This window comes from Lynx canadensis, chromosome A1, assembly GCF_007474595.2.
Source record: "Lynx canadensis isolate LIC74 chromosome A1, mLynCan4.pri.v2, whole genome shotgun sequence".
In the NCBI taxonomy this organism is placed as follows: domain Eukaryota; kingdom Metazoa; phylum Chordata; class Mammalia; order Carnivora; family Felidae; genus Lynx; species Lynx canadensis.
The window spans coordinates 188,554,082-188,577,867 of NC_044303.2; the positions used below are offsets into that span (position 1 = coordinate 188,554,082).

Sequence of the window (23,786 nt, forward strand, 5' to 3'; positions counted from 1 at the left end):
CTGCATGATTCTATTTATGTAACATTTTGAAATGATAAAATTTTAAATTTTTTTTTTTTCAACGTTTATTTATTTTTGGGACAGAGAGAGACAGAGCATGAACAGGGGAGGGGCAGAGAGAGAGGGAGACACAGAATCGGAAACAGGCTCCAGGCTCCGAGCCATCAGCCCAGAGCCTGACGCGGGGCTCGAACTCACAGACCGCGAGATCGTGACCTGGCTGAAGTCGGACGCTTAACCGACTGCGCCACCCAGGCGCCCGAAATGATAAAATTTTAGAAATGGAGGACAAATGAATGGAGGGATGAAGAGGGGAGATGAAAAGGAGATGGGTGTGGTTACAATAGGGCAACACAAGGGAACCTTGTGGTGATGGAATGCTTTGCATCTTGACTGTGGTGTGGACACAGGAGTTTATACAAGTGATACACTGTATAGAGTTAATACACATACACAAAATAAGAGTACAAGTAAAACTGGGGAAATCTAAACAAAATGAGCAGATTGTGTCACCGTCAGTATCCTGATAGTGATATTATACTATAGTTTTTTTTTTTTAATTGTGATAAAACACATATAAAATTTACCAACTGGGGGTGCCTGGGTGGTTCAGTCAGTTAAGCATCTCACTCTTGATTTCGGCACAGGTCATAATCTCATGGTTCCTGAGTTCGAGCCCCTCGTAGGGCTCTGCACTGACAGTATGGAGTCAGCTTGGGATTCTCTCTTCCTCTCTCCCTGAGCCTCCCCTGCTCTCTCTCTCTCTCTCTCAAAATAAATAGGGGCACCTGGGTGGCTCAGTTAGTTGAGCGTCCAACTCTTGATTTTGGCTCAAGTCACTGTCTTGTGGTTCGTGGGTTTGAGCCCTGCATCAGGCTCTGCACTGACAGCGTGGACCCTGCTTGGGATTCTCTCTCTCTCCCTGTCTCTCTCTGCCCCTCCCCTGCTCTCTCTTTCTCTCTCTCTCTCAAAATAAATAAATTTCAAAAACTTAAAAAAATAAATTTCTCAAAAATAAACTTAAAAAATAAATAGCTTTAAAAATTTTACTGTCTTAACCATGTTTAAGCTTACAGTTCAGTAGTGTTAAGTACATTCATTCACACTGTTATACAACCAATCCCCAGAGCGCTTTGCATCTTGCTGAACCAAAATTCTGTACCTATTAAAGAATAACACCCTATGCCTCCTCTCCCCCAGCCCCTAGCAACCACCATTCTACTTTCTGTCTCTCTGAATTTGACTACTCTAGGAACTTCATATAAGTGGAATCGTATAGTATGTGTCTTTTTTGTGACTCTCTTATTTCACTTAGTATAATGCCCCCTTATTTTTAAGGCTGAATAATATTCCACTGTGTGTGGATGCCACATTTTGTTTATCCATCCATCCATCAGTGGACATTTGGATTGCTTCTACTTCTGGGCTATTGTGATTAATGTTGTTATGAACATGGGTGGTACAAATATCTCTTTAAGACCCTTTCAATAGACATCAACAGAAAGCATCAATAGATAAGTAATTGCACATGCATGATTATTCAACTACAATTGTGAAAAGTGCCATAAAGGAAAATTACAGGCATGTAACATGGCTGGCCACAGAAATAGCATTGAAGCTGGTGTCTGAAGAATAAGTAGGAGACAAAGCAAGAGGAGAAAAAAAAATGACAGAAAAGGAAAAAAACAAACAAGAGGGAAAATTCTTTTTGTGAGTTTTTCAATTTTGGGGGGTATATACCTATACTATAGTTTTGTAACATGCTACCATTGAAGTGTACAAATGATTTTTCTGTATTATTTCTTAACTGTATGTTAATCTACAGTTATCTCAATAGAAATTTGAATTTAAAAAAATCAAGCAAATTCTTCTCATCGTGTCAGCCCCTATTCCACAACCTCATGATATCTTTGCTTGATTCCAAAACCACATTCCCTCCACTTCCAGCTTCATGAAACCTTCCAGCCCAGCTCCTAGCCCACCTGAGGACTGTTCTGCCCACCTGGCTCCAATTCCAAGGGCTGTTAGCCTTCGTTTCATTTGTCTATATTTTATTTTTTCAGATAATTTCTGGAAGGTGTTTGATTTCTCCAAAGTGCTTGGCACAGGGACTTGTTATGATGACAACTCAGGAAAGCTTTGGGCTGGTTGCCAGAGCTTTTAGATCTTTGGCTGAGCCAGCCCTGCCTGCCCTTTAACCTCACCTCACAAACACTCTCACTCTGTGAGGCCACACCTGCCTTCTCCCAGTCCCTCCTGCCAAACACCTTCCCTCTGCAGGGCCTTTGCATATGTTGTTTCCACTAGCAGGAAACTTTTTCCCTCTTGTTTTAACTCCTACACATCCTTCTGAAACCAGCTTAAATGCCATTTCCTTGGCCAGTCATATTATATGCTTGTGATTTTCCTTTATGATGCTTCTCACAATTATAGTTCAATAATTATGCATATGCAATTACCTGTCTATTGATGCACTAGCCTGTAGGCTCCCTGAGGTCAGGGACTGTACTTATCATGGTATCCTCAGTGTCTAGTCCAGTGTCTGCCACATGGAAGAAGCTCCATACATATTTGGTGATTGGTATTATTCATGAGAAGTGAAATGCTTGGACTAGGAGATCTGAAGGTATGTAATACACTGGGGGAAAGAAGACAATTATTGTGGGGCACCTGGCTGGCTCAGTTGGTGGAGCATGCGACTGTTGATCTCAGGGTCATGAGTTCAATCCCTGCATTGGGTGTAGTAATTACTTTAAAAAAGATGAAGAAGAAGAAACCAATAGTTGTACCCGAGAACTTGAGAACTGGGATGGAAAGAAGGCATACCTTTCCCTCTATTCTTCTGAGTGGTCTGAATTATTCATTATGTACATGTGTCCATTAGAAAAATGTTTTAATCAGAAAAGAAAAAGAAGAGGAAATCAGGAGGCCCGCCTATAAGGAGAGGATATTTGAATCTAGGTCCTTGCCTGAGCTCTCTCTATACCCATCCTTCCGTTCTCACTGGCGCTTGGGAGGGACTCCAGAAATAAGTGGTCCATTGCCCTAGTAGGCCAGGTTCTGCTAGTTGTCTTCATTGCCAAGCAGGAAGTTTACTCAAACGAAGACACATGGGGAGTTACTTTGTTTTTTAAGTTTATTTATTTATTTTGAGAGAGATCATGAGTGGGGAAGGGGCAGAGAGAGAGAGAGGGAAAGAAAATCCCAAGCAGGCTCCATGGAGCCTGATGTAGGTCTTGATCCCACAAACCTCGAGATCATGAACTGAGCTGAAATCTAGAGTCAGGCGCTTAACCTACGGAGCCACTCAGGCACCCCGGGGAGTTACTTTTGATTCTGATGTTTCCTTATGCTCACACATGCCATAATAACCTGCTCCTCCCGAGACACTGTTCTTCCTAGTTTGTCATGGGTCCTCGTCAATATCAGGTCGTCTGGAGTCCCAAACCTTCAGTCCTTTTAAAAACACTGACCTTTATCTAGAAAGAAAGGAAGGGAGGAAGGGAAGGAGGAAGAAGAAAAGGAAGGATGGAAGGAAGGACAGAATGAAGAAAGGAAGGAAGCAAGGAATGGAGAAAGGGAGAAAGGAACGGAAAAAGGGAGGGAGGGAGGGAGGAAGGAGGAAGGGAAGAAGAAAGAGAGAAAGAAGACCTTTTTCTCCCCGTTCTGATTCTGAGATGCTGTCAAAGCAAAGGGCATGGTGGGCCTTGCCCTTATTGTCAGGACAAATTTGTTTCTATTGATTCTGTCCTTTTCAGCTTCCCCATGTGGCCACCTGCCCAAAGGCCCTGCACCAGCCTCCGCAGGGAATTCAGGGCCAGGCCTAACAAGTCTGTATCCTAGCTACCTTGGAAAACGGGAAAGGACCTTGATGAGAAAGGAGCTAGAAATAGCAGGGGAGTGTTCTGTGAGGGAGCAGGCAGACAGGAGCAGAGGACACAGCTGCCTCTGAATCTCAGCTGGAGAATGTTTGTTGGAAAAAGCTAGAGCCTTATTAGAATAGGTTTTAGACTGAGATGACAGAAAGAGAGATTGATTCAGGAAAGGAAACAAATGTGTGGTGGACCCTCTGCTGGGTATGATGCATCATGGTAGGCTGTTTCATGTATACTAGGTCATCTCATCTTCATAAGATTCTTGAGGGCAGCAATTATTAACCTATGCAGCAGATGGGAGAACTGGGGCCCAGAGAGGCAAGTAATGCAACTAGGATGCAATCTCAAGGCTGCTCCCAAAGCCTGTTCTCTCCCAGCGTACCTTGCACCTCTGAGGGTTGGTACTCTGGCCACGTTGCTGGGATACTCAGATCAGCCCTGTGGGGTCAGGCATTAGCTCTGGTCTCCAGCAGATGAATTGTGGGTGTGGTGGCTCTAGAGGCCGTTAATGAACCATCAATCAGTCAACCACCAGAACATGAATTAATCAAGAGTTTCAGCTTGGGAGTTTTACTGCTTAGGTTTGAATCTGGGCTTTGCCACAGACTAATTTGGTGTATTTCAGCCATTTAGACATTTAAGTGACCACTTAGTCTTTCCATACCTTCGTTTGTTCATCTATGAAGTGGGCATCAGGGTGTTGTAAGGATTCATATATACGAAGTGCTCACTACAGAGCTTGGTACATGGTAGGAGACCTGTAAAGGTCAGCTCTTATTTACTGAGTGCCTACTGCATGCTAGGCTAAGGATAGTGTTTGAAGGTGAGCAAAACAAGGCCTGGTCCCTGCTTTCTTTGGTCTCATGCAAGGGGAAACAAGTAAATAATCACACAAATAAACAGAAAGAGCTGTGTGTGAGGTACATAGTTCATATGATCAGGCAGTAAGTTGCCATCTGAAAGATGAATGGATGGAAACAAAGAGGCAAGGAGGAGGGCACAGGGCTCCGGGGTAAGTGAAAGGCATGTACCTGGGCTGAGAAGATACTAGATTGCCTGACTTTTTGAAACCCTTTTGTTAGAATCCTCTGAGCCTGTGTGCTTTTGTCTAGTACTCTGCGGACAAAGTCTCATCCTGAAAGCTGATCATTGGACCAAAGCCTTCACAAAGACCATCAGTGGTCCTCCCAAGTAAAGATTCTTCTGGGGCAGACTGATTAGTACTGGATCCAAGGCAAGTGAGAAGTTAAAAGGTGGGTTTTGGGTTAAGACTGAACTAGGTCTAGGTCTTTAACTTTTGGTAGGTTTCAGGTCATCTGTGGAAACTTTTCAATACATCCCAGGGCCACACTCCAGGAAGTCCCAAGTTGGCGACTTTAGGGGAGGTCTAGAAATCTCCATTTTCTCATGCTTAGCCAGGAATGAAAACTCTAGTACTGGCTGAATCCTGGCTCCATCACCGACCCTCTGGGTGGCTCTGGGAAATTTATTTAACCTCTCTGAGACACAGTTTCTTCAATGAAAATAATACTATCTATCTATAAGGCTATTATGAAGACGAAATGATATTAATACAAGAGTCTTTGGCATATAAACATTCCAAATATGGTAATTATTTTTATTAGCATTTTTGGCTAACAGTGGAATATTCTTTTGGTAAGATTGGCAGTGAGAATGATCTATTATGGGTGTCCTGACCCTTTGTTGGCTGGCAATGATTCTTATACTGGCTGCCAGGTGGATCAAACATAATCTCAAATTAAGTTCTTGTCCTTCCCTTCTCCATTTCTCTTCTTTGAATTTACTGATTTTAAGTGAACCTAACAGCACTTTGGCCTTAGGGGAATGTCAGGGTAAGAGTGAATTTATTCCTTCTACAAATCTTTATTGAGGACTACCGACTGTCGGAGACTGTTCTAAGTGCAGGGGTGGGGGCAATACATAAAAAAGAAAAATTAAGGTCCTTGTATAATTATCAAATTGCTTTTCAAAAGGGAAATATCAAATTGCAGAGGTTTGAGTGCTTGAAAGAATGCTCATCTCACCTCACCTTGACTCATTTTTGGTATTATCTTTTTTTAAATCTCTACAAGATTGCTGGGAAGGGCATGTTCTCTCATTTTTTTTTTCTTTCAACGTTTATTTATTTTTGGGACAGAGAGAGACAGAGCATGAACGGGGGAGGGGCAGAGAGAGAGGGAGACACAGAATCGGAAACAGGCTCCAGGCTCCGAGCCATCAGCCCAGAGCCCGACGCGGGGCTCGAACTCCCGGACCGTGAGATCGTGACCTGGCTGAAGTCGGACGCTTAACCGACTGCGCCACCCAGGCGCCCCTATGTTCTCTCATTTTTATCTTTACTGGAATTTTGGCTCTATCACTTACCAGCTATGATGTGAACTTGAGCAAACTAACCACATGTTTTTTTTCTTTTTTAAAGTTTATTTATTTTGAGAGAGAGTGGGAGGGGAAGGGCAGAGAGAGAATCCCAAGCAGGCTCTGCATTATCAGTGCAAAGCCCCATGCGGGGCTCACAAACCGTGAGATCATGACCTGAGCTGCAGTCGGATGCTTAACCGACTGAGTCACCCAGGTACCCCAAACTAGTCCACAGTTCTAAGCTATAGAGTCTGACAGACCAGGTTTGGGGTCTTAGGGCTCAGCCATTAGCAACTGTGTGACCTTGAGCAAGTCACTTCACTTCTTTTAGCCTCTGTTTTCCCCTTTGTAGGATGATTAAGATGGACCTCGTAGGTTGCTATGAGGACTGAGTGATACCATGTCTGCAAAGCTCCTAGCAAGTAAGAGTCAGTATAGTCACAAAGCCCAACATGACTGAAAGACTTGATTATTATGGTCTCCCCTTATCCTGTAGCTTCAAAATGCCAGCTTCCCTAATCCCCCACCCTGCAAATCTACAACTTAGGGGTTTGAATTTCGACTTGGAGAAGGTTAATGCTGAGAAGGTTTCCCTCAGTTTTAGAAGTCAGGTGTGATCTCCAGGAGGGCTGTGCTACTGAAAGCTGAAAGCTGGGAGGTGACCAAGTCAGAAATGAATTGTAACTCACCCATGGGAAACTTGGTTCTAAATCCCCTATCAGGTGGAAAATTGGTGGAGTAGAGCGATGACCCCCCTCGCAGCATCTGGGCTCCCACTGTGTGGAAGGTGTAGATCAAGCTGTGGATGAGAAGGAGTCAAGCAGCCCAACTACAGCCTGGTCCTCACTGGACGTGGGGCACCAGGGCCTGCCCAGAGGGCTCAATTTGGTCTCCGGAGCTTGCTGACATTTTCCATTGAAAGAGAACACGAGAAGGGCTGGCTAGATAGAAATCCTCTTCCATATTCATGCAGGATGAAGGCACATGTGTTGATTTCCTTTTAAATACCCATGTCACTTCAACTGTAATTATCTTTTCCCAAATTCAAGTACAGACTGGGGCGGAGTTGAAAGGGAGAGGGTATGAATGTATAATAGAATTCTAAAAACAAAAACAAAAACACCTCATCAAATTTATAGCCAAATGCAAACTTCAATCACTTCCTGGGACTATTATGGGCAGGCACAACTGATGGAGAACAGGCTTTTGAGTTTATTGTATGTGAGTTCAAATCCTACAGTCCCCACTTATTAGCAGGTGGCTCTCAGAGCCTTGGTCTCCTTATCTTTTTTTTAATGTTTATTTATTTATTTTGAGGGGGGAGGGCGGGGGGAGAGAGAGAATCCCAAGCAGGTTCAGTGCTGTTAGCATGGAGCCCGTCGTGGGTCTCGATCTCACCAACGATGGGGCTCCATCTCACTAACCACGACATCATCACCTGAGTCGAAATCAAGAGTCTTTGATTTTGTGGCGCCTGACTGAGCCACCCAGGTGCCCCATCACTCACTTTATCTTTTAAATGGGGATGATAATGGAACCGACCTCATGGGTTTTACAGAACTGAAAAAGCTAAAGCATATATTAGCTCAGTGCCTTTAAAATAATAAGCTCTTAAGAAATGCCAGCTACTTTTATTACTGAGGGGGCAATGTACTGTTTGATGCAGTTGAAATGTTCAGTGTTGTTGGTATTACAAAGTCCCTCTCTTGTGGAATGATATTAGTACATAGTAATAGTGGGTTTGGTGACCTTACCTGGTAAAACGAAGGGTTGGCATCCCTAAATTTGCCCTTCAGGAGTGAAATGTAAATAACAATACCTTCCAGACAATATTGTTGTAAGAATTAAAGGAGAGAGACACGGGAGGTGCCCTACACAGGTGGCCTGAGCTGGAATTCCGTGTTCTACCTGTAGCAGCTCTGTCTTACAGAAACATAATGTTGAGCCACATACAGAACTGAAAAATTTCTGATAGCCATATTAGAAACATCAAAAGACATAGGTGAAATTAATTCTAAAAGTGTTTTACAATTTTTCCCACTAAGTCTTTAAGATCCGGGATGCATTTTATACTTACAGCACATCTCAATCTGGAGCAGGTGTATTTAATGTGTTCAATAACCACAAGAGGCTGGGGGCCCACCCTGTTGGGCAGCATAGTTCTGGAGAGTATTGGAAGCAAAGCTATAGAGAGACACTGAATCCAATTCCTCCCTTCCCTTCCCAAGTCTGAATCTTTTAGAAATGCAAAATCAAGCTATGAAAAACATCTTTCAAATTCATTTCCTCTCTTTGGGATGTCTTTTTTTCAAGTACTCAGTTCCTTGGCTGACACAAAGGAAGGTATTGGGCTCTGGGTAAGCCTGGATGTGGGATGTAGATTTTTTTCTTTTTGTCTGTGACCAGCAGTTCTAGTAGGAGAGTACTTTCTAATTTTGGAATAATAGAAACCACTTATTAAGTATCCAGTACAGTGCTAAGTGATTTCCGTGTATTGCTTTATTTGATCCTCACAAAGACACTGTGAAATAGGTGCTATTACGCTGTTTTTACAGATGGAAAATAGAAGCTCAGAGAAGTTAAGTAACTTGCCTAAAGTCACACAGCAGGGAAATGACAGGGACACTGGATCTCATTGAATTTGAACTCAAGGTCTATATTGATGAGCTTTTATGCTATTCTTTATCATTAGCAAATTGCAGAGTTAGGACTCAAATTCACCTCTGACTCCCTAGTTGATTCATACTACCACTCTGAAGCCACAAGTTTCTCAATTTAAAAGGGAATAATAGTAGTCACTTTGCAGGGTAATCCGGAGTATCAAATGAGCTAATTTGCTTGCAAATCTGTACTGGAAATGGAAGTTCTTTGTCTCACTATCAGAGCTCTAGTTTTGGCCTTTCACTAGAGAGGTTCACGATCTGGTTATCACAAATTTTTGGATCCTTTAGTGACGGTATCAGGGAGTGTGACTCCAGTGCTTGGCACAAAAGGCCAAGAAGTTAGAAAATCTGAGATGAGCCCGTGGGCCTTGCACGTCCCCGTGTGATGGAGTGCAGTGAGCACTGGGCCAGGAGTCAGGACACTTCTGTTCTAGTGGGGGCGTCTCTCGCAAGACTAGGAAACTTTGGGCAGGTCCTTTCTCTGTAAACAATGAGAACAAGACCAGAGGGGATCTGAATTCCTTCCCAGCTCTGACCCTTCCCTCCGCAGAGAAGAGGACCTCGTAGTGCGCGCGCCCGCCCCCCGCCGCTTCACACGCGCGCGCGCGCACACACACACACACACACACGCACGCAGAGTTTAAAGGCCCAGCGCATGAGCCACGTGACTACAAATGCACGCGGCGCTCTATTCCCCAGTGGGCGGAAAACGCAGGGGTGGCCTTATTATGAATGAATATCGAGCAAAACCCACAGAATTGAGGCTTCAGAGAGAAGTCACTATGGTGACCAAAGCAGAGAAAACGAGTGTGGGCTCCGAGAGCCCCCCAAGGTCTTCTGCCTTTCATTCCAGAACTCTGCCGGGCTCCCGGCACCGCGGGCTCTGCTGCGTTAGATGCCTCAAGGTCAAGGGAACAAAGAGAGAACGACAACTAAATTGGCTTGTCTATTCCCGTCTTCGTCAGCAACCACGGACCAGGGTGGGAGTGGGCTAAGCCTGCAAGGAATTCGGATTTGGATACAGGGGCCAAAAACTCCTACAGAAGGGGGTCACCTCTGAAGGTTCACTGCCTGGTGGAGTGGGGAGGGGTCAGGAGCTATGCCACCTCCAATTCAGTGCACCCAACACCCAGGTCTCCGCTTCCCGAGGAGAACTCCTTATGAATCATTTAGAGTCCCTGAAAAACTCTTCTGGGACTTACTTCTCGCCTTCACCCAGCACGCACACCAAAGTAAAATATGTTGTGTGTTGTGACCCAACGGAGAAGGGCAGGCTGCTGAAGCCTCTGGGATCTAGGATGCGGACTCTCTTATCCCTCCTCCCCATTAGCTCCTGGGCAACCCACTCAGGCCTGCTGCTCTGCACACCCTGTCCAGAGATTCCGTGTTTGGAATCCTCCTATTGGGAGGATGGCTCAGGTCATCCTGGGTGGCCCAGGTCCTGATTCCCCAGTTGGTGAGTTTCAGCCCACCTAAGGCTCTGTGCTGACATCTGGGAGCCTGGAACCTGCTTCAGATTCTGTGCCAGTCTCTCTCTCTCTCTGCCCCTCCCCCGCTTGCTCGCGCGCGCGCGCGCGCGCGCGCGCGCGCGCTCTCTCTCTCTCTCTCCCTCTCTAAAAAATAAAAAAATAAACATTAAAACAAACAAAAAAAGGAATCCTCCTATTAAAAGGCTACCCTAGCCTTTTTTTTAAAAAATTCACTTAGTTATATATTTATTTGCTGAAGTAAGGATTTAAACATTTCTTAAATACATGTGCATTAGAGAAAAACGAGAAAATTAGGATAACTGGGACATGCAGATGAGCAAAAAGAAAAGAAAACCCACATTGATTCTACCCCCTGGAAATAACTATTCACTTGCCTAGTCATTTGTTTATGAATTCTACAAATGTTTTTTGAAAGCCTGCCATGTGCCAGGCACTGTGCTACACATGTGAGAGATGCAGTGATGAACAAGACAGACATCACAAGGGTCTTTTTTTTTTTCCCTAGGTATAGCTAGACACGCATTCCTTCCTAAACCATGTGAGCTGTTTTTAAAACAAACAAATACAAATAAAACAGAGTAGGAATTTGGCATAAGAATGTACCAAAGCAGTTTAGACCTGTATTTGCATATGTAGTCAGAGCACTGGCTGGGGGTAAACACTGGAATAGCCCTAAAATAAATGCTAACACTAGTGCCTGGCTTCTGGCTCAGAATTTACTTCGGATGAACCAAATGACTTCCATGCTCCCACCCAGGCCTCCAGACCTCTGGGAGGGATAATAAGAACTGTTACCACCTATAGACATGATCCAATTTAATATAACCTTCACAGCAGCTATTTGAGGTAGAGATGATGATGATCATTCCTGTATTACAAACGAGGAAACTGAAACAGAGGTAAATAATGATGACAGAGGAGTAATTCTATCAAAATGATCTGGGGGTTGTGGTTTCTCAAGATTGGCCCTCGTATCACATGTACCTCTTTAGCTGACATTTCCACCTATTTTTCAGAAATCTTCACATAAGGTCAGGAGCTCCTTGTAATCAATGAGCAAATAGGTATTGATCTCTGATGCCTATTTTTATTTTTTATTCTTTTTTATTTTTTTAGTGATCTCTGCACCCAATGTGGGGCTCAAACTCACAACCCCAAGATCAAGAGTTGCATGCTCTTCTGACTGAGCCATCCAGGCACCCCATCCGATACCTAGATGTGCCTCAGTTTCCTAATCTGTAATGGTGATAATTATGGAATGTACCTAATTAGGATATAATATGGTTTAAGTGATTTCATGCCGGATAAGAAGTAAGCACATGATAGAGACTAAATACCATTACTTGGATAAGCACTAGTCTAAGGAAGCTATAAAATGAAATCTTTTTAAGAGTCTCATAATCTAAGGGGCACCTGGGTGGCTCAGTCTGTTAAGTGTCTGACTTCAGCCCTGGTCATGATCTTGTGGCTTGTGGGTTTGAGCCCCGCGCTGGGCTCTCTGTTGATAGCTCAGAGCCTAGAGCCTGCTTCAGATTCCCTCTTTCTCTCTCTCCCCCTCCCCCGCTCATGCTCTCTCTCTCTGTCAAAAATAAACATTAAAAAAAATTTTTTTAATAAACATTGAAAAAAAGAGAGTCTCATAATCTAAGACCTGCTACCTTTAAAATGATAGAAGAACCCAACTGAGAGAAATAATCAAATATATAAATGTTCTTAGAATTTTTTTTGAGAGGGTGGATACAATCAAGGTAGAATCTAAGGTCAGGTTTAACTTGTGGGCTTGCAGCTAGAAGGCTGGACAAAAAAATGCACACTGATATGCCTTTTATCCAAAAATCCTGTCCTGGAGGATGGTGAAGGAAATAGAAGAAATAGCCGAGAGATCAACATTGCCAAGAGCACATCTTTGGAGACTCAGAGACCTGGTGCCCATCCTAATCCCATTTTCCAGCTTTAGAAGTTTTCTTTGACCTCTCCGAGGCTCCCTTTCCTTCTGGGTTGTTGCAAGGATCAGCATTCATTTCTGCAAGACACCCAGCATGAATCCTGGCCAACTATCACCATTTGCCCAGGACTGTCCCACTTTTAAGCTGAATGTCCTACATTCCAGAAAACCCTTTGGTCCAGGCAAACCAAGATGGTCAACATAGAACCATTCCCTCTAAAGCAGTGTCCTTGAAGTGCAATTTTAAGGAACTATGTTGACATGGCAGCTGTTGAAAATATACAAAGAAGGGAGGGGGAGCATGTGAAAAAACACCCAAGACTGTAGAGGAAGATGTCTCAGGACAGTACCCACCTTTGATGTACTTATCGTCCCCAGGCTTACCTGGCTGCTGTCTACACCTGGCACATAGGAGGTACTCACAGATCAATGATGGCTCTCCTTATAGGGATTGTTCTCAATATTAGGATTGACCTTTGTAATATGATGGCCTCTTCCACCTGCCTATCTGAGGTGTGCATCTGTTACTAAGGGGCTGGTGGTATGGGATGTACAGCATCTACATAGAACAAGAGGCTTTAACATAGTCTGTGGATGAGTATGTGGGGTGGGGGAAGATTTAGGGAAATATCTCAAATATTTTTCATTTTAATTTTTTTAAATCTTAAAAATTTTTTTTAATGTTTATTTATTTTTTGAGAGAGACAGAGACAGAGACAGAGACAGAGAGAGAAAGAGTGCCAGCAGGGGAGGGACAGAGGGAGAGGGAGACACAGAATCTGAAGCAGGCTCCAGGCTCCGAGCTGTCAGCACAGAGCCTGATGCGGGGCTTGAATTCACAAACCGTGAGATCATGACCTGAGCTGAAGTCAGACACTTAAACAACCGAGCCACCCGGGCACCTGTCATTTTTAAAAATCTTTAAATTGTGTGGTAATCAACTCCCAATGATCCTTGCCTCTTGATACTCATGCTCTTGCATAATCTTCTCTCTTAGTGTTTGGGCTCGACCTACTGACTCGCTTCTTTTTTTTTTTTTTTACACTTATTCATTTTTGGAGACACAGAGTGAGATAGGGCGTGAGAGGGGGTGGGGCAGAGAGAGGGTGGGGAGACACAGAATCTGAAGCAGGCTCCAGACCCTGAGCTGTCAGCACGGAGCCCGACACGGGGCTCAAACCCATGAACCACAAGATCATGATCTGAGCCAAAGTTGGATGCTTAACCCACTGAGTCACCCAAGCACCCCTTGACCTACTGACTTGCTTCTGAATAGACCATAGCACAAGTGATGAGATGCCTATTCTGAGATTAGGCTATAAATGACTGTGACTTCTCTATTGCTTGCTCCATTTTTCTCTGATGAAGCAAACTGTAAATCATGAACTGTCCTATGGACAGGCCCATGTGACAAAGAGGTGAAGGCAGCCTCTAGCCAGCAGCAGTGAAGGAATTGACTCCTGCCAAGAATCATGTTAGTGAGCTTGGAAGTAGGCCCTTCCCTAATCTAGCTTTCAGGTGAGATTGCAGCCCCTGTTGGCATCTTGGTTACGTTTTAAGAGAGACCCTAAAAAAAGGATCCAACTAAGCTATGCCTGAATTTCTGCCCAGAGGCACTGTGATAAAATACATGTATGATGTTTAAGACACTAGCAGTAATAGATAACTAATATAAATCTATATACCGAAAAGCACACATAAGTGCATGGCTTGATGAACTTTTATAAACTGAACATTCCTGTGAAACAAGTAGGTAGATGAAGAAACAGAAAATTATCGGAATCCTAGAAAACCCTACTCATATTAGCTTGTAGTAGTCATTAGCTGAACTGTCCTGTTCCCCTTCCCTGGTCAAAAATAACCTCTATCCTGACTTCTGAGAGCATACATTTGCTTTGCTTGTTTTGGTACCTTATGTGAATGGAGTCATACAATATGTAAAATATCTTTTTTTGAGCAGATTCTCAGAGAGATCCCTTGATACATTTAGAACCACTGAGATGCATGGAGAGAGAGCCAATGATTGACATGTTTGTCAGTAGTTATCAATCACTGTCTTGATCTGAGAGTAGGTGATTTGATTTTAGAAGAGAAATATTGGTTACTGGACAGAAACTGTTCTAGAACAGGAGGAGCAATTCATTCAGTGACCATGGTTTTGCAGCCATGTGCAGTGAGTTAGTTCCTTTTGTGGCGGGTCTCTGCTCCCCATGCTATTTTTTGTCTATAATTTGATTTCCTGAGAAACCAAGCCCAGAAAAAAATAACCACAATTAGCCATATTTAAAACTCTCCATGAACCAACACCCCAGTGTTTGGGGTTTTATTTAGTCTTTCACAAGGTTGGTTAGTGGGAGTCAGAGCCCCTAGAATATGATTAACACCAGATGTAATAAGACTGAATATCTAAGGGCACCTGGCTGGCTCAGTTGGAAGAGCACCCAACTCTTAATCTTGGGGTTGTAAATTTGAGTCCCACATTGTGTACAGAGATTACTAAAGAAAATAAATAATAGTTTTAAAAAAAGACTGAATTTCTAGATCTAGTTGCTAACAATAATGGCAGTGTGCTTACTATGATTTAGGTTCTATGTTAAACACTTTACATATATCACTTAAAAACAAGCACACCCTTATGTAGTTATTATTTAGATATTTTGTAAATGAGGAAACAGAGATTAATCAACTAGCCTAAGATCATGCTCAGATCATATAGCTAGTCAGAGGCCAACTGGGGAGTCACATACAGTTTCATACACTTCCACTTTGAGTTTTTAGCTACTGAACTGTAGTACCCCACAGAGCTCAAGATCAAAGTCTTCTTGTGACAGTGAAGATCCACTTGAGTAGTCAGCTATATTTCTTATCCCTGCCATTTATCTGTCCATCCATTCAGTGATCTGTTTAATCACCATTTATCTACCTGCCATGGTCTGAATGTTTGTGTCCCTCCAAAATTCATATGTTGAAATCCTAAACCCTCATGTTGATGGTATTAACAGACGGGGGTCTTTGGAAGGTGATTAGGTCATGAGGGTGGGGCCCTCATGAATGAGATAAATGCCCTTGTAAAAGAGGCCCAAGAGAGCTCCCTTGTCCCTTCCTACCATGCTAGTATATCAGAAGTCTGCAACCTGGAAGAGGGCTATCACCCAAACCATGGTGGCACCCTGATCTTGTACTTCCAGTCTCCAGAACTGTAGGAAATACATTTCTGTTGTTTGTAAGCCACCCAGTCTGTGGCATTTTGTTCTAGAAGACTGAATGGATTAAGACATCATCCAACCTTTCAACCATCCATCCAACCCTCATCCATTCATCTAACCATCCATCTAATCTCAGATACCATGTGGCTATCCATTCCATAAATACCAAGGGCTTCTTCTATGCTGATTCTATTCCAGGAAGAGGCTGAATGCAGGGTTGACTAGGATACAACAGCTTAGGTTCCCAATAGACTTGAAACTCCCTGAGGGTAGAATCTCTTGTTTTTATATCTTCAGTACATAAAATATGATTTGGCTCTGTATTCCTTTCCAATCTTATTTCACCAGGCTATGTTCTTGCTCATTCCTCTTCAACAACACTGGTCTCTTTCTGTTTCTGGAATGAACTAAGCCCCCTTTGGCCTAAGGACTTCAGCAATTGCTGAAGTCATACAACAGTCAATAACTGGCTCTGTCTTATCCTTTGCATTTTAGCTAAAATGTCTTATCACCAGAGGGACTTTTTCTGACCACCTTATCTAAAGAAGACACTCTCTGCCCCTCTGCTAGAAATGATTGCTTATCACTCATCCTGTTTTTTTTATGGCATTTCTCACAATCTGTAATCATCTTGTTTACTCATTGCTTATTTTCTAACTCCCTAATTAGAAAAATAAGCCCCAGGAGGCCAGGCATTAAGTTTCTTATGTTCTTTCTACATGCCTTCAGCCTGGTAAGCCCAGTAACTGGCACATAGTAGGTCTTCAATATTTATTTGTTGAATAAATGGATGAAAGATGCATGATTAGATCTTCCCAGTATTAACAAGCTTGAGGAGTACTACAAAACAAACCTGAAAGATAGAGGAGGAACAGAGAGGGCCTCGACAGAAAAGCAGAAGGGGTTACGCTTGATGTGAACATAGAGACCCAGTAGAGGCTCTTGGGTTGCAGGATGAAAACAGTGATTTAGAGGGAGGACTTGGTATGCGGCAGTCTGCCATAAATGCTTAATTTAAGCGATTCACTGCAGCATCTTGCGATGAATTACTGTAAGAGTTAATCAGGTCCTAGGACCTGAGCTGTATTTTTTTCCTTCTGAGAGGTTATACAGTGTGGGAACTCAGCATGGATCTAGGAGTTTTATAGAATTATATGTAATAATTAATTGACTATAGTGAATTATAGACCAAGTGATCATGGTGAAAACCCTGTAAGGTGGGATCCATGTCTGTTTACTGCAGGCATCTGGCCTGTAGGAGATAAATTATTTGTTCAATGAATGAGTGGAATAGTCATGCACCTTGGCAGAGGTGTGTTAGATTGGATCTGCTGTTAGGCGTGTGACCTCTGAGATCTTTAACCTGGCTAAGGGTCAGTTTTCTCATCTGGAAAAGAGGGAGAGGATTTAATTCACAGGTTTTTAAATGAGAGCTTATGGGAAAAATCTCTGACACAGACTGGACAGTCAGTAATTTCATTTCCTTCTGCTACTTTGGAGATGCTAAACCTGCCCTGACTAGGATTTCCTATTGGCTTTTCCCAAGAGCCCCGTGACTTGAAATAGTTAGAACATATGGTGATATTTAGTTTTTTCCATTTTTGGTCCTTTTCAATGTAAAATTGGAATTTTGTCTCTGAAATTTACTAGCTGAGTGACCTCTTTGTGCTTCAATTTATCTCTAAAATGGGTGTAATAGTACCTACTTCATAGAAGTAGCATAAGGATTAAATGAGATGCTATACTAAGGGTTTGTACTAGGGCCTGGTACACAGGTGCTCAATAATTGTTAGCTATGATTATTTAGAATTTCATTTTTTACTCTCCTTAATACTGTCAACTTTTCTCTCCTCCCTCTGTTGGCAATCGCAGTGCCTACAACCTCTTCTGGAGAATAGGCTGATTCTGAGGTGCAATCTGAAATAAATGGCTTCAGTAGATTCTTCTAGACATAACAAATGAAGAGACTTAAAACGGGAAGAGCGTTAAGGTGGGAGCATTAGGACACTGAAAAGAGTTTTTGAGCCTGTGGCAGAGAGCCCAGGAAAGAAAAAGGTTTAAGCAAGGAACCAGGTGCGTCCACTTTCCAGTGAATTTGGAGACAGCAAACAATGTTCACATGTAAGCCCCTAAATGCCTCAGGACTGCTCTTTGGAACATTCATCAGCTGAACACAGTATGCATGGTGTCCCTCCTCTTTTCATTAGCATTTTCCTACTTTGAAAAAAGTAGGTGCATTGTTCCTAGAAAGTGGAGAGAAGTCAAGGAAAACACTCCTGTGTGTGGGCTGGAGTGTCTGTCACGGGGTTATGGAGAATGTCTTGCACATCATTCTATCTCCAACACCTAGCACGGTTCCTACCCTAGTAGGAGCTCAAAACATGTTTGAAGAATTATTTTCAAACTTTAGATGGCCTTCCAAAGAAGCTTGTCGTGCCTACACGCGGCCGCAAGCAGGTCCGCGCCTAGAAATAACATTTATTCTAAGGGCCTCCGCGCAGGGATTCTTGGGAAGCTGTTCCCCACGCAAACTCCCCTTACTCCTCCCCTCGGTCGCCTTTGAAAGAACTAGCACGCTACGTGATTCTCTCCTTTATCCCACCTCTGAAAGCCTGACTGATAATGGGCAAGAGCGTAGACCAACCATAAAACTTTATTTCCTCTTCCAGCCAATAGAAAGAGGCGACAAGTATGTGGCTCAGCTTTTGTGACTTCCCTCGTCCCCTCACTCCTCCTCTAAGATTCAACATTTGACAACTCATCCCGCCAATGAGAAGTTCCTACTCTGCATGGGAGGGAGGGACTGACTGGGTGATAGACGCCCGCACCTGGCCAATGGAGTATCACAAGTGAGGGAGGGGTATAGGGCGCAACCAATGGCGCGGTGCCAATAACGAGCAGCAGGGAAAGGGCGGGACGAAACTGTTCAAGGGAGGGAGGGGAAGGCCCAGGGAATCAAGCAGCGCTGCTGCCGCCGCTGCAGCCCGAGCTGGAGGAGGGAGAAGCCAGGAAGAAAATGGCGGCCGTGGCTGCAGAGGCGGCAGCGACTGCAGCGTCCCCCGGGGAGGGGGGCGCCGGCGAGGCCGAGCCGGAGATGGAGCCCATCCCCGGCAGCGAGGCTGGCACTGACCCCCTCCCGGTCACGGCGACTGAAGCATCTGTGCCGGACGGCGAGGCCGACGGGCAGCAGTCTTCTCCCCAGGCCGACGAGCCGCCGCTCCCGCCGCCACCGCCGCCGCCGGGGGAGCTCTCCCGCAGCCCGGAGGCGGCGGGGCCAGAGCTGGAAGCTGAGGAGAAGCTGCCCGCTCGGGTGGCGGAGCCGGCGGCAGCCGCGCCTCAGGGAGGGCCCGAGCTTCCACCTTCCCCTGCACCGCAGCCCGAGCAGCCCCCCGCTCCCGAGGAGCGCCAGGAACCGCCGCTGCCCCAGCCCGCAGCCCCGGCGCTCGTGCCGCCGGCGGGCGGGGACTCCGCGGTGTCGCAGCTGATTCCCGGCTCGGAGGTGCGGGTCACGCTGGACCACATCATTGAGGACGCGCTCGTCGTGTCGTTCCGTCTAGGGGAGAAGCTCTTCTCCGGTGTCCTCATGGATCTGTCCAAAAGGTACTGCGCCCGCCCCAGCACGCCCCCAGGCCCGCTTGGTCCCTAGGGAGGGAGCGAGCCGGTACGACCCCTGCATCCCCGGCTCCCGCCGCCTGCACGCCCTCGGGTCCCGTGCGGCGCGGGGCGCGCGCTCCGAGTGGGGCATCAGCGCGAGCCCGGGAGAGGGCGGTCCCTGCCCCAGGTGGGCGCCTGCGAGGGCAGGTGTGTCACCAGGTGGGGGACGCGGGTGCCTGACGGGCTCGCGGAGCTCATCCCTCACCCCTGAGCCCCGTCCCTGACGTGGCCCTGGTGTACCCCCTCTGGGGGCTGGTGGGTTAACGCGAAATGCGGGAGTTTTGCGGAGAACCTGGTGCGGGGGTGGGGGGACGTTGCTTGTGGGGCACTTTTCTTCTTAACCTTTAACGAGGTTGAAGAAAGGGGTTGTGCGTTGGGTCCCCAGAAGGTTAACTGTCACTCCTTATAGGGGGAAGAGTATTTGTTAGAAATGAACCTCCAGACTGTTTTTCTTACTGTTAGAACTAATTCTCACTAGATAACTGTGCAATAGGGAAGCACATTTGTCTAATTGAAGTGATGGTTTTAAGAAAAGCCTAAAGAAGAGAGATTTTTTTTTTACCCTGTAATATCAAGATGGTGTGGTATAAAACTGTGCAAATATTGACTTCTAATACTGTAGATATAGTATAAATTTATGTATTAAGGGCAAGAAGGTTGAGTTCACCCATAAGCCTTTGTCTTAGTCATTTTCATCTCTGATTTAAATGTTTAAGGGCATTGCTTTAAACAGGTAAAGAAGGTGTTCTAAGTCTAGAGTAAAGTTAATCTTTTTATTCTCTTCTTTTGCAGATATGAAGTGCAGAGACTCCCATTCACGGCTCTCCATTCTGTTTCCTGCAACAGCACACACTCTGATGGGTATCTCACCTGTTTGGAAATGGCTTATTTTAATATGTTTTATTTTAAATTTCTTGTCCTCCCATCAAGATACCAGAGTCCTTTTCCTATTTGGGAGAAAAAAAAAACCATTTAAAATACTGAAAGCGCTTGTAAAAAAAAAAAAAAAAGAAATGTTGAAGTAGGGTGTTTGGGCAGGGGGGGAAGATGGGAGCTGGAGCCTTTACAATTAATTACTTCTGTACATTGTGTAATCTCAAAAAAATTTTTTTTTCTTTTTTTTTTTTTTTTTTGAGAATTTTGGATTAGGACTTTTTGCACTTTTGTTTTCATAGTTAGAAAGCAGAATAAGACCAGTGTGCTTTCTACTGATGCGTTTAATAGTGAAGGAGAGAGACTCAGTAGTGTGTATGCTATTGAATCAAACAGAAATGAAGGCCAGTGATTGTGTGAGAATCTGGATTTCAAATCTGCAAAAGGAAGGTGCAAAAAGGTAAGTTGTTCCTGGCAATGGAATGGATAGTGCTTTTCTCTGTTGAGGTGCTCATGGTGTTGGTGTTTTATTTTATTTTAAAAAATTTTCTTTGATAGGAAATTGCAATTTGTTGTTTGAGTTCTACTTTGCTAACCATGCTTCTTATAGACAGCAATTTCTTTGCTTGAAGGAGGTATTTTTATTGCAAACCTTTTGCATTTTAATGTTTTAAAGTGAAAGGATTTTGTCATTAAAGTTTTTTTTTTAAAAGGTCGTTAAGGAAACCATATCAACCTTTCAACAAATACTTATTGAACACATCTGTGACTAAGGCACCTCTTAGTGTTTTGAATGTTATGAGATACAGTCCCTGCCTTCTGGAAGCTTATATATGGGAGGTAGCCGTTGTGGAATTGGTGAGGAAATAACAGAGTTTTTAAAATTTAGCACTTGAAGGAGTTATTATTTTTACAAATGATTGACTAGTTGGGTATCTCTTTTTCATAATATAATTTGGAAAAATGGATCTGTCCATATATTTTGTAATCTGTGCTTTACCTTGATTGCATACTTGCATGTGCAGTTTGGGGTTAACTGATGATCCAGGAGATAGTCTTCATAGATTATACCATGACTATAGTAATCAGCTGCTTTAAAAACAGTTTGTATCCTATTTGAATTGGCTGTTTAATTAAACCTTTGGCTAAAAATAACAAGAACTTCCTATTGAGTGCTTATTATGTACCAGGCATTGTACCACTTGTTTTAGTCTTTGTAACTCTGGTGGTATTTTTCATTTATATAGGAGGAAATTGAAGTTCATTTAATTTGGCCAGTCACTGCGCCTATGGCAAAGTAAGGATTCAAGTGTAGGTTGATCTGATTCTGAAGCCTATACATTTTCTATTTTCATATTAGAAAGTTGGGCTGGCAAATTTTCTTTAAACAGTAAGTAAAGAATTGCAGATTTCTGAAATTTAGTGCCTGTCTTGATTTCAGTGGTTATATGGGATAATACAGAGGGTATGAGTGTTGGAGCCAAGCAGATTCTTCAGTCAGGTAATAGCCATGAGACCCTTCTGCTCTGCACCTTCCCCATTTCCTTAGCTGTAAATTGCAGAACACAAAGCAGTCTCTGAAGTCTTGGTTCTTGTTCAAGGAGACAGGAAAGAATTACATTTGGGAGACTCCTAAGTGCCTCAATGTATGTGCATGGTTTTCTTCAATCTTTAAAAGGGCCAGTTAATGCTTTTGATTATTTTATTCTGACATTATGAATGGTACAGAAATGTCTTTTAACGTTGGAAGAGTTGTTCACTGTGTAGAAAAGTGTTCAGTCCTAGTGTGCAGCTTTTCATATATATGGATTGATCCGGAGTCTGCTTTTGTAAGCATTTGATGTTCTTCATCCTCCTGTCATTGTATTATTTTTTGCCTTATTTTTAGTTATTTGAAGAACACATTTTTGAGGAGAATCTCTTTTGTGGAGAAAAGGAATAGGACACATGTGATTGAAAAAGAAAAAAGAAAGTGGTAGTACCACTTACTGAAAAGTAGATTGATCTGGGCAGAGTGTCAGAGTAATTGGGGTCTGACTCCTGGCGCCAGGCTTTCTAGTTAACACTGTAACTTTGGGCAAATCTTTATGCTTCTTTGGGCTCCAGTCTGTAGTCTGTGAGGATAATTCATTTTGACTTTAGGCAGTTCACAAACCCAAACATTAAACAAACTTCATGCCTCAGTTTATGTATTTTTGTAAAATAAGTAGGGTGACCAGGAGGTCTGGTTTTCCTGTACCACCCCAGTTTGATTACTTCCTCCTCATATCTTCAAAGTAGCTTGCTTTGGCTACTATTTAAATGACATGGTCACCTAAAAATGAAGATACTTGAATATCTGGTTAAAAACTGCTTTTATGTAGCTTAGGATTTATGAAACTGAATACCCTTTCAGGCATTCTTTAGTTTATTCTAGGTTCCTCTACTGTTGTTTTATACCCAGCTCTCTTAGGTAGTTTAAATTACATGCCTACTCCTGATTTCATTAGCAATATGTAATGACAATAATCTAATACTAGCAGATAAAAATAATCAACTAACCCACAAATTCAGTTTGGTTTTCTTACTCCCTTTTCTTCCTCAATCTTAAGCTTTTGAAATTTTGACATAAATACATTTGTTTAATTTAGCATTATATAATAAGCATTCCTTCAGGTTGCTAAACTGTCTTAGTGATTATTTTAGAAAATAAATCAGTGGTTGTACCATAATTTTCTTTTGTATTTTATTATGGGAAATGAACCTCCTTGTATGTATCATTCTTGCTTTGACGTTTATCAATTCTTAGTCACACTCCTTTCATCATATGCCCACCTCCACTGGATTATTTTGAAGCAAATTCTAAACCTATTTCTTTACCATAAGAATTTTGGTATAGATCTCTGAAAAGATAAGGACTTTAAAACCATAATTGTACTGTTGTTACCACAGCCCAAATAATGGCAGCAGTTCCTTTCTATTATCCTGTGGCCAGTCAGTGTAAAAATTTCATAGTGCATCTCAAAATTAACATCTCAGTCAGTATCTAAGTTTTGTTCAAATTAGGATCCAAATAAAGTTTATACTTAGTAATTGGTTGATGAGTTTCATAAGTTTTTCTTTGGTAGTTCTCTTGCCGTTACATTTATTCCCTTGCAGTTTATTTGTTAAACCGTTGACTTTGGCAGAACTTTCCACATTCTGGATTTTTTTCCAGTTGCATCCCATTGGATGAATTTTCATGATTTTTAAAAGTAGTTCTTTTCCTTCAGGAGCAAACTGAAGGTGCAACAGCCACAGTCCCCTCAGGACCTCTTTTGAAATCCTCTCTTCCCTAGTTTGGGTCAGTAGAAATGATACAGGTTATCACTTGCCTGCTTGCACACTGTAGACCTATCGCTTAAACACACTTTCAACTTTAATAATTCCAAATATAGAAAAATTTAACCAGTGAAGATTTTCTGCAGAGGGCAAAAGGCTGCAGCCCCAGTTTCTGAAAACGTAGTTTCAGCCTTCTCAATCCCTACCTGAAGGAACAGTATATACCGGGACCTATGGTTTCTAACTACACAGAGGGATCATTTAAATTGTTTATTACTGCTCTCCACATCTTAAAAAGTAGTTCTAAAGCTACTTTGAAATCCTGAAAAATCTCTCTGAATTCCATTTTATTTGATCTGATATGAATTAAGGAGTCATGAAGTAAATGTTTATGCTTAAAA

General features: G+C 43.2%; 1 protein-coding gene across 15 annotated transcripts in view; it reads left to right on the forward strand.

Moving 5' to 3' along the window:
• PWWP2A (PWWP domain containing 2A) overlaps positions 1–23,786 on the forward strand; it is a 102,818-nt gene that overhangs the window by 49,725 nt on the left and 29,307 nt on the right. For 11 of the 15 annotated variants that reach the window (XM_032594266.1, XM_032594276.1, XM_032594277.1 and 8 more), the window contains exon 1: positions 13,535–19,158. In XM_032594266.1, coding sequence (XP_032450157.1) covers positions 18,575–19,158 — 584 coding nt within the window. In that variant the 5' untranslated portion in view covers positions 13,535–18,574. Of the gene's footprint in view, positions 1–4,987; positions 5,129–13,534; positions 19,159–20,197; positions 20,546–23,786 lie in introns of those variants that run through there. The other 4 variants (XM_030328251.1, XM_030328259.1, XM_030328345.1 and 1 more) reach the window with 2 other exon arrangements.